At 29.8% G+C, this 10,751-nt stretch overlaps 1 protein-coding gene across 1 annotated transcript in view; it reads left to right on the top strand.

Moving 5' to 3' along the window:
- Positions 1 to 470: 470 nt before the first annotated feature.
- Positions 471 to 10,751, top strand: part of LOC108545990 (uncharacterized) — a gene marked incomplete at its 5' end in the record, with an annotated part of 70,823 nt that continues 60,542 nt past the window's right edge. The window contains 3 exons of the mRNA XM_017897889.1: positions 471 to 623; positions 3,818 to 3,832; positions 4,723 to 4,811. Coding sequence (XP_017753378.1) covers positions 471 to 623; positions 3,818 to 3,832; positions 4,723 to 4,811 — 257 coding nt within the window. The remainder of the gene's footprint in view (positions 624 to 3,817; positions 3,833 to 4,722; positions 4,812 to 10,751) is intronic.

The following is a 10,751-nucleotide window of genomic DNA, read 5'->3' as shown; positions in this document are numbered from 1 at the left end:
AAATATTAGAATTAAAGCTGTACTTTTAGAATAGTTGAATTACAAAATAAATCTTTGTCTAGTTTTCACAACTTTATCTTCTATAAAAGTATGTACTTGCAAAAACAATTATCATACAAAATTATTATACTAACCGGTTTCCTTAATTTTAAATTTAATTTTGTTCAAAAAATGATCGATCAACTCGTGAAAACCCTTTTTTCCAACAATACTCGATAAATCTGCGAAAGGTCATTAATTTGGACAATACCTATCGAATATAATTGTAAACAAACGAATATGCATCTTTTTATACTCATTGAAAATAAAGTAAGGAAGAAAATAAAAAATAAAATTGGTAATTACAAAAATAACGTGAATATAATCGAGAAAATAAAATTACGAAAATTAATTAAATGAAATTAATTAAATTATATAAATACATGGCATAATATATGGTGAAGTAAGAGTATCTCTTCTTTAATTTTCAGGACCAAAAAGGTGCGCAACTATATCTTGGTATTAATCATTGTGGAATTCTAACGTTTCAAGGATCTCGTAAGACACACCATTTCCGCTGGCCGGAGGTTCAAAAAATCAACTACGAAGGCAAAATGTTTATTGTACATTTAACGATAAGTGAGGTAAAATTTTAAACAATTTTTCTTTCGTAATTATTTTCTTTCTGACATTATCATCCAATATTGCAAGTATATAACATATTGTTAGGATTAAACTTTTCAATCAAATCGAATCGAATATTTTAACAGAAACCATTTATGTAATAGTTTCTACGGTAAATTATTCGAACAATAATTTGAAGAAAAAGTACAGCATCGCAATAACACGATACATAATAACGGTGCATACATTATTATATGTAAATATTGCGACAAAAATATGCATCATGGATATATACGGTTCATTTATGTGTATTACAGTGTTTTGATCTTTAAATGTTTCATCAAGTCGATCAAATGTGTGTGTACACACAATATTGTAAACAACAGGTAGAATAAAATAAAATTCTCTGCAGAATTTACAAATATATATGAACTCTTACGAGAAACAATCTAGCAAACACAAAACTTCACCTTTGCATTATTGAAATAATGTGTACATATGTTTACGCATTACTCTATAAATATTGTAGCTTTTACTAATCCACAAATCAACGTTGATAATCTTTTACAATTAAATAATAAATACTGCTTCTGACTTTATTTCTTAATAATTAATATTATTTAATACTATATTACCTGTATGATATCAATATGATTAATATATTAATAATAATAATTAATATATTTAATCTTGTATTATTTTAACCAAGCTTATATTTACCGTAAAAAAATTTATTTCATTCTGTTTCATATTATAATTGTGTTAATTTTTATATTAATTTTATATTTAATCAGTTTAACTTGGTGTTATCCAAGCAAGAATTTGCAAGTCCTTTAGACCTTTATCATTCCCACTCGCGTCGTTAAGGAGATGACGTGATGTTAAAGTGGCGTCCATATTACAACATCACAACCATCTATTATGATGGAAGTTTCTTCAGTGTTACACAGTTTCCTTGTAACGGAAATATGCTGCCCGAATAAATCATTTGAAAGGAGAAGTAAACGCTGGGAAGACTTCTCTGTTGAACAGCATTGTTTAACTTCTTGATTGTTTCCAACCCATTCTTCGAGCAATTACTTTTCTCACAAGTTTGATAAATTGTAATTCAAAATTCCGGCATTTGTCAAATTATCGCAAAGCATATTCTACCAATGAAAAGTAGAAGTTATACACTTATTATAAATTGTAAAACATTATCAATACTAATTTCCTAATCCTAAAACGTAAATATTTTTGCATTTGTGAAAAATAAACTGATTGAATAGGAAATTGCTATTTATTTGATCAAATGAAACCTTTACTAATTGGTCCGATAGTAGAAACATTAAATTTTATATTTATTATAAAAGAAATAATTTATTTTTAAATTACTCAAACAATTTTATTTTTAAAACTATCGTTGGACAATTATTTAACAGAGCAACTAGATTTTACGAACACGTATTTTTAAACGTTTTTCAGTCACCAATAAATTTGAGAAAAAAGTGAGTTATAATGATGTAAAATTTAGATAAAGAAAATAAAATAATAGATTAGATTTATTATTTTTCAATATTATTGTTTGATGAGCAGAGAAATTATAGTTTTGGAGCAGAAAATTTTGATCAAAAAATAGTCAGCACCCTGATATATCTACATTCTTTCACTTGTTTTTTCACATTATACATATCATACACAATTACTGATATCTAACATAAGTTTATTATCTATAGTTTTACCTAAAATTGATCAAATTATACATATTAACACATATATGTACAGTGGCAGACAAAAAAAAGTTCAAAGTTAGCATTTATACATATGAGCACCTAAGACTTTTGTACTGGTTACAGTATAATAAATATAATAGTAAAAGTAATTATACTTATGTAAAATTCATTGCTATTATAAAATACAATTTTTCCTTGTAACATTATGTCCTTTGTACTGCCTAATATTTGCACTGTCTTTTGTTCGCCACTGTATATGTTGGCGTGGTCCTCGTTTTTTCTTTCTTTCAATGTATATATACTTCTTTATTTCATTTCTCAAAATTATTTCCATCCTATTATTTCTTTATCATGAATCTATCGTACGATTACAAATAAAGATACGATACAATGATCGATTAAAAAGTGAATACGATCACGTACGTATTATCTTTACTGAACATAAAAGCGAGACCGGTTGAATTATTTTCATTTTCCTTAACAGCGAACATAGTAAAAGTAACAGATAGAATAATCACTATTCCTTTAACCATTTCTTGTGAATGTGATCGATAAACCAACCTTGACCCAATGACTGCACGTAGTTTATAGGATTACTAACTCCATGAGTCTTCCAATCGTTTAAAGTGTATCGACATGTCCACAAATACGATGTAAAAAGTGGAGCACAGATATCTGGTTTTTTAAGTGTTGCAATCGTATTTAAATCACTGCATATCTGATTCTTGTTACGAATAACAATAAAAAATAAATAAGTGCAAAGACGTATGTTTGTATTTAGATTTAAATTGGCGGTAAAGTATTGAAAAAAGAAAGAATATTATTTTGCAATTAATTCGATGTTTCAAAAATGAAAATATTGAAGTGGAACAACGAAAAGATGTACTATATGAAAAAATATTTAAGAAATTGGTATTATTAGAATAGAAAATATACAATTACGTAAACATTAAAACACAACTCAAAATCAGAGATAAAAATTATAAATTATAAATTATAGTTGGAAAAATGATTTTTAGCATCTACGTTCTATATTAAAACGGAAAACTTATATATGATCAAAACTGTCATTAGAGTCCAATTCAAAACTAAGTCATTTTTTCCATCATAGAACATATTTCCAGTGATAACATCTGTTCCTATAGAATTAAAAACAAAATGAGAAATTTCAGAAAAACGTATTAAAAGTTGTCAGTGATATTAATAATTTTTTTACAAGTTTTTAATAGGAGTATTAAAAAGCACAGCAATAACATTGTTTGTAATACAATTAATCTGTTACTAGATACAAATAAAGCATACGTTTGTAACATTCCTCTATTTCATCAGACACACTTCATCTTTTCCATTCTTTCAATCGCGATGAAAAAGATGTTCATAGACGAAACTTATATACCGAAGCGAATATACGTTATATATAATATATATACATGTATATTGTGCGTTCGATATTGTTACGAGTCGAACTAATCTTATTATTTTCTACTGCTGGGCCTATTCAGGACGTGAGGACGAAGGTGAGTCGTTTCGTAGCAGTTCCACGGATTGTTCGTGTTTTTAAACTTACGTGGGAGTTACATGTTTGATTGATTATCATCGTGCGATGCAATCAAATTGTTACTAGCGATAATTCAGTTACTAGTGTGAAAGTGGAGAAAATTGCGGTGTCGTTATTGCTGGAAGCTACGAACACAGACGTATGATGATTAGCTGTATCAATGAAACGACGTAATTGTTTCAAGTCTTTTAAATCGGTATTAAATCAATAATTACGCTCAATAGATTCTACACTGTCACTTAGGAATCGAAATCGTCTGCATTTGATAATTGTTTCGTTTATTAAAACATTCCCAATAGTATTACTACTCTGTGTGTCAGCTTTGTTATATCTTGTGTGTTTAGAAGCTTTACACATAGAGCAATGAAAAAGTCATTGAAAAAGGCAGCCTCCTTGTGGTAAAAGTATTTGAATCCTATATATGTGACAGGTGTAACGAAACATGAACTAGTATTGATTCAGTATATGTAACAAAGTATTGAATAACGTTTTCCTTTCTTTTTCCTTTTTCCTTTTTTTTTTTTATTTTTTTTTCCATTATTATTATCGTTATTGATACTAATCGGAATGTAATTGGTTATGGAGAAACGTAGTCGTTTTCGTTTATGACCCTACGATATGATATTCGTATAATAGTGTAGTACCTGGTTTGAAATAGTTACTTAAGACGTTTTAGTTGTTTCAGAATATAGTATTCGACAAAGAAATCAGTCATGTTTATTTTTTTCTTTCTCGAGAATTTTGATTCCTTTCTCGCAGTTACGTGATAAAATAACATGTAGATGTAGCTGTCGAAATTAATGTACATAGTGTAGACGTTTTAGTGCAATGTTTCCCAACCATTTTCAGAAAAAGCACACAGTTGGGTTTAAGTGTCCCACGGGATCGAACTGCCGCCACGTATGGAGATGCGCCATCGAGCAAATGTTATTTTTCACGTATGTATGCTGTTATTCAGCTAAGAGCTTTTAATGTTTTGGCGGCTTGATATTTGTTGAACAATCGCGGCTTCATATTTTGCTATACTAAATATACGTATATATTTACTAATTATTTCGTGTTATATCTTGGACCATTGATGAAATATCATAGATCTCAACTGACGAATTATAATTTGATTCGACAATTTTGTACATTGTTCGGAATATGTTGCGTATGCAGTGTCTTCCACATATTGTGAAAAAAGGCACGCTTTGACAGTGATTAATAAAACTATAATTATGAAGTTCCAGAATGATCCAAGATCTTTTTTGAATCATGAATAAATAATGAATTTATTTATGTACGTGTATGTACGTGTATGTATGCACTTATGTACATATATCTGTTCATAACGGACTGATAACTTCAAATTTATGGATTTTTAAATTCATAGATAAGCACAGTACTATAGTGTAAAGGGATATAATAAATATATGAAGTACAAGAAAGTGTGAAATTCTGTTATAAGGAAGGATATAAATATATAAATGTGAATATAATATTTATTCGTTTGTACATATATATAATATTTGTTTATATTGATATTGTAATTGATATTATAATATTTATATTATTAGATTTCAGAATTTTTCCAGAATTTTTTCGAAAATATGTTGTGTAACGGGTACGATCTTTATGAACTTGAATTTTTGTAACTTTTACAAAGATACATTTTGTACGAAATAATAGATCGTCTTGCCATTTATTAATTAAACTTATGCGGATATAACTAATATTTTAATTTGAAAGATCATAATTATACAATAACTATAAATGTTAATAATTGAAAAAAACAATAATTTTACAAATTTGTCCAATATTGGAAATTGTTTTAAAAATATAAAAATAAATTTTTAGAAGCGAAATTGTTACTTCAACACACGTTACAGTTGTGAAATGACTTTTAAATTCCAACGATGGTTGATACGTTGAAATTCCAATCGAATATCTTCGACCACCTACTTTTCAAATTTCTCTTTACAGAACTGTATTTTAAAAATCGATTTAATGATTTCAATATAAGGATGAAAAATTAACCAATGGAAGAAATAAAATAGCAACGATAAAATAGAGTAAAATACGTGAAAGACAAACACTTTAGATGAGTAAAGTACTTAATATATCATAATGGAAGTAATATGCAAGTAACATTTGTAGACCAATAGTTAAAAATATAGTAATACGTTTATACAGTGACTCATGAAGTTATTTAAACATAACACAATAGAAACGTTCATCATAACTATATTTCTAAAGATTAAAACAGATTTGAATATATAGAGCAGTACAAAATATCATTCGTTACTTTAAATTGTAGATAATACTTCCCAAATGAAGGGGGATTTCAATGTACATTTTTGGTTTGTGTTGCACTTTAATATAATCCAAATAATTGTATCTCGTTGTAGTACTAATAAAGTTTGAAAATATTTTACACAATTGATGTGACCTACTCATAGAAATTTTCTATGCCAAATATTCAAGTATTTTTGTGTATCACTGTATATATTATAGATAAACGAAAATGAAAAACAGAAAAGTATTGCTAGCTACCATTTGCAAAGGCACGGTCATGCATTAGATCACGCCGCTGTCGTTTATTGCAATGCGAGTTAATTAAGAGACCTAACCTTATAAATATTAAATTCCAAACTTTTTATAATGAAAAATTTTTAATAGAAATTTCTTGAAAAAATACTACTTTAACAAATAATACTCGTGCATTAATTGCTATTATGTTATAGTGCTACAGTGCTACTGTGTTTTTTTTATCGACATTGTATCGTTCTTCTACCAAATTTCCTAATTCTTGAATTTAGTGAAATTTTTATTTGTGTTATACAAAACGCTTATTTAAAATGTCAAAATGTCTTACGTAATATCTAATATTCGCAAAAATTGTTCAATGTAGATAAATCTAATTTTAATTTTAATACCGTGTTGGGGCCTCAGAACCGAACGTCCCTAGTTAAGCGGAGGACGGTTTATGTCCTTATTGCCAGTTTCACTTGATTCGTGTACACTCGTCATCACATTTCACACCAACCAATCAGTAAACATACAAAACCACCGAGACAGCAGTCACGAGAGAGTTCTCCAAAAAATTCCACGAAAACAGGACAAGCATTAGTCAAGACCCACGACGATCAACTCAGCGCGAGAGACAGTAACACATCAGAGCTCCTTAGTTCAACCCTAACCTTTCGGTACGGAGGAGCTGGCCGCGGTTATACGTTCGTGGTACGAGGAAGGTTTCCACAAGAGTGTTTGCACTGGAAGCCACGAAAACGTGTTTTGCGGTATTCACAGAAATTTCGATTTTTCATTCGGATCGTGACAGTTATCGGTGATGTTTCGTGGATGCCACCAATAGGCGACGGTAGTACCTAGAGAACGTTTCGTAGATGTCGCCAATAGGCGACGGTAATACCCAGAGAACGTCTCATGGCCGCCGCCATTGGGCGGCAGTAGTACCGAAAGGGTTAATTTAGAGTAGGCCGCATCCCAGCAACATTGTCGCATCCGTGTAAACGGGCCTTACAACTCCGCGAAACTCTCACCGTGCGAGTTGCAGCGTTCGTGACGCAACATACCGATATTACAGAATATTATATTTTGTATCGAAGAGGGCGTATTTTCTTGACTACATTTTAGAGAATCGTGTAATTTTGTATTTCCGGAAAAGTGGAATATTGTGTGGGTATATGTAAAGTAGAGATAAAAATATATAACGACGATTAATGTGCTGGTGCATGCCCTGAGCAATAAGGTCATAAAACTAGTGGATCTATGAGTCCTGATTTCGTGAAAATCGGAAAGGTAGTTTTCAATGCTTTAAAATCAATCGCATATCGAATAAAACTTACATTCGTCGATTTCACAAATTTATGAGTTTTTTTTTGGTATTACGTGCTTTATTACAAAGCCTATTGTAGGGGGCGAAAGTAGATACCCCACTTGGGGTTTTCGTAGATACCCCACTCTCAATATTCCGTCTCCAAGGGAGAGGTTTATTAAGTGCGGTAGTGTTGTCTTCTTTTTGTCCTGCTTGATGATGATGACGGTTGTTCCTGTGGTTCTGGCCTGGTGGTATCCCCGTGGTCGTCGTTGCTAATCGATGGGGTAGCAGCTAGAAGGACGACGGGAAAGGAAGGGATGCGTTTCCTCCTGGGCCTGCTAGCGGACTCATCGGTAAGGCTTGCTTCTAGCAGGCCCTGCCTTATACCAGGGTTACTTGGGTGTCACAGGGACTTCTATTTAACCCCTTGACTACTGTGGGCGCATATACGCGCTCAGAAATTTTGCTTTTGTGACACGGAAGGCGTATATAAGCATTCATCACAGTTTGCTTTTGTGACACGGAGGGCGCTTATAAGTGCTCAACACAGTTTGCTTTTCTGACACGGAGGGCGCATCTTTACCCAAAATTTTGCCGTTCTCGGTGGACATTGTAAATGAATTCCTACCCGTGTGGTACGATTGGTGCGTTTCAAAGTCTGCCGTAGTCAAAGGGTTAAGGAAGGTCGAGGCTTTATCCAGGACTTGCGAGAAAGTCCTTGAACCTCCTTCACGTAGGAATCCATTTATTTGCGAGGGTGAGGACTTGGTCGCTACACCTATTTATGGTTTCTGTAGAGTATTAAGTCAACAAAGGATTTGTGAAACTTAAGTGCATTGATACTTTAGAATTCGAATTGGAAAACAGGACATTTCTAGATTTTTGTATGAGATATGTAATATCTCATTATGTAATTTGAATAAACCAACTGAGTATATAACTGTTATGGTATACAGATTCAGAAACCAATAATAAGTGAAATATAGGATTGTTTGGTTGTAAAAATTTTTTCTCGTACGCGATAATCGAGGGTCATATTTGCAATAATATAAAACAACATAAATAATATTTACAAATTTTGGTTTATATAATAATAATTTGGATCGTGTCCAATCATATTTATAGACATTTCTTACTTACAATCAAACAAATATGGTATGGGCTATTCACTTTCAGAAATTACATTTCTTTGATTCATTTACATGAAAAATTATTTTAAAAATATCTCGGTAATTCCGAGATTTCAAGGCCATGTATCAGAATATTTTAGTTGCTTAATCAGCATTCAGTACCCTTACAAATTCCAGGTTTGCCTGTCCTACATTTTATTTTAAAAACTTAACACGACAGCTGTATCTTATTAAAATGACAAAATAGCAATAATCTCGTGGTTACTGCATCTTTCGTCCTCCTTGATAACACATAGCTTTTACTTGAAACATTTTTTCATATAGGAAACAGGTTATGAGCAATATAATGTGGTTATGCTAAATGAAACAGCCTGTATTCTATATCTTGTACAATAAAAAAAGCATTATAATATGTTACTTTAATTATGTATTATCACGGTAATATAATATGTAACATAAAAATAACTGTTTATGTGAAAGTGTCTATATCAAAGACATCATTTTCTTTTTACTTTCTTACATATTTAAATATAGAATGATTTCACTGAGCCAGGCTATGCCCCTGCTCGAAATGAAATTAGAAAAACACCATAAAGGAATATTTTGCACTATTTAACCAATTTTGTTATCGTATAACTCGATGTTTTTTACGAATACATGAATACATTTACATAATGCAATTGTACACTTTTTAAATTGAACCATGCTATTTTATTTGTATATACTCGAAACATTTTATAAATAACGTGTAAAGTAAGATCACTGAAAATTCAATATTTTACGATTTACTATATATTTTTGAAAAAATAATAAGTATTTGTTACTATGTTTTAGATATTTCTTAAGACCTTTCAGCGCTAAATTTAGTTTTTACTTTTGTCAGGTGTATCAGTTTTCCAATAGTTTATCAAATTCAGAATTATTTTTAATATAGTGTTTAAAAATTTTTAGTCATTTCTTCCGTTTTTCTTTTTTTCTCTCTTTTTTTACGGGTTTTTTTCTTGTAACCACTCTTTTACGAAAATTAGCTTTGCGTATAATTCTTGTTTCGCATTATTTACGCAAAATGAAGTTCTCTTAGTAGCGAATGTATTGCTCTATGATTTATTTTAACAAGTTCATCAATTTCTTTCATGCATCTTTTCTAATATGATTTCATCGCTAATTATAAGTTACAGATATTTCGAAATATTTCTTTCTATGGCAATATAATAATATGTAATATGTTCACAAAACACTCGTTAAATACTGGGTGATCCAATCAAAACTATTATCCAAAATATCACGTTACCTATTATTTTTATTAAAAAACGTCACAATCGGTTTTGTCATATTTAAAAGCACTCATTAAATGGATACAATTTAATTTTTTTATGTTTGTTCCTTATAAAATATAAATATGATACCTTATGAAATATATATCTTGATTTTCTTTAATATTGTAATGAATGGAAATACTGAACCATGATCTATAATTGGATAATCTTGAGTTGATGTTTTGTTAAAATTCATTTCCTCGCCATATCCTAACCCATTGTACAAATTTAAAAATGTTATCATAATAAATCAAGCTATGATTTCAATTGAATTTTATATTTATGTATCAAATATACATATTAATATTTGTAAATACGCGGACATTATTGGTGTTTAAATTACACTTAATATTTTATTTTATCTTGAAGAGCAAGGTAAATTCAGTGACCTTATTATAAGTCACTGAATTTATTTCTTTGTTATTTATAATAAAATTGTATAAATGATATTTATAACACAATTTAATTATTAATCAAATAATTATTAAATAATTATTCATTCAATTATTCATTATTAATTGAATTTGACCTATTTCATAAATATATTCAAATGCAACAAAATTCATTAAAACGTATTCTGATGGATTCAATAGTTAATGAGATAGTTTAGAT

Source organism: Eufriesea mexicana, unplaced genomic scaffold (assembly GCF_001483705.2).
Source record: "Eufriesea mexicana isolate 0111107269 unplaced genomic scaffold, ASM148370v2 scaffold598, whole genome shotgun sequence".
Taxonomy (NCBI): Eukaryota; Metazoa; Arthropoda; class Insecta; order Hymenoptera; family Apidae; genus Eufriesea; species Eufriesea mexicana.
Note: the sequence above shows the minus strand (reverse complement) of the source record. Positions and strands in the feature narration are given on the sequence as shown.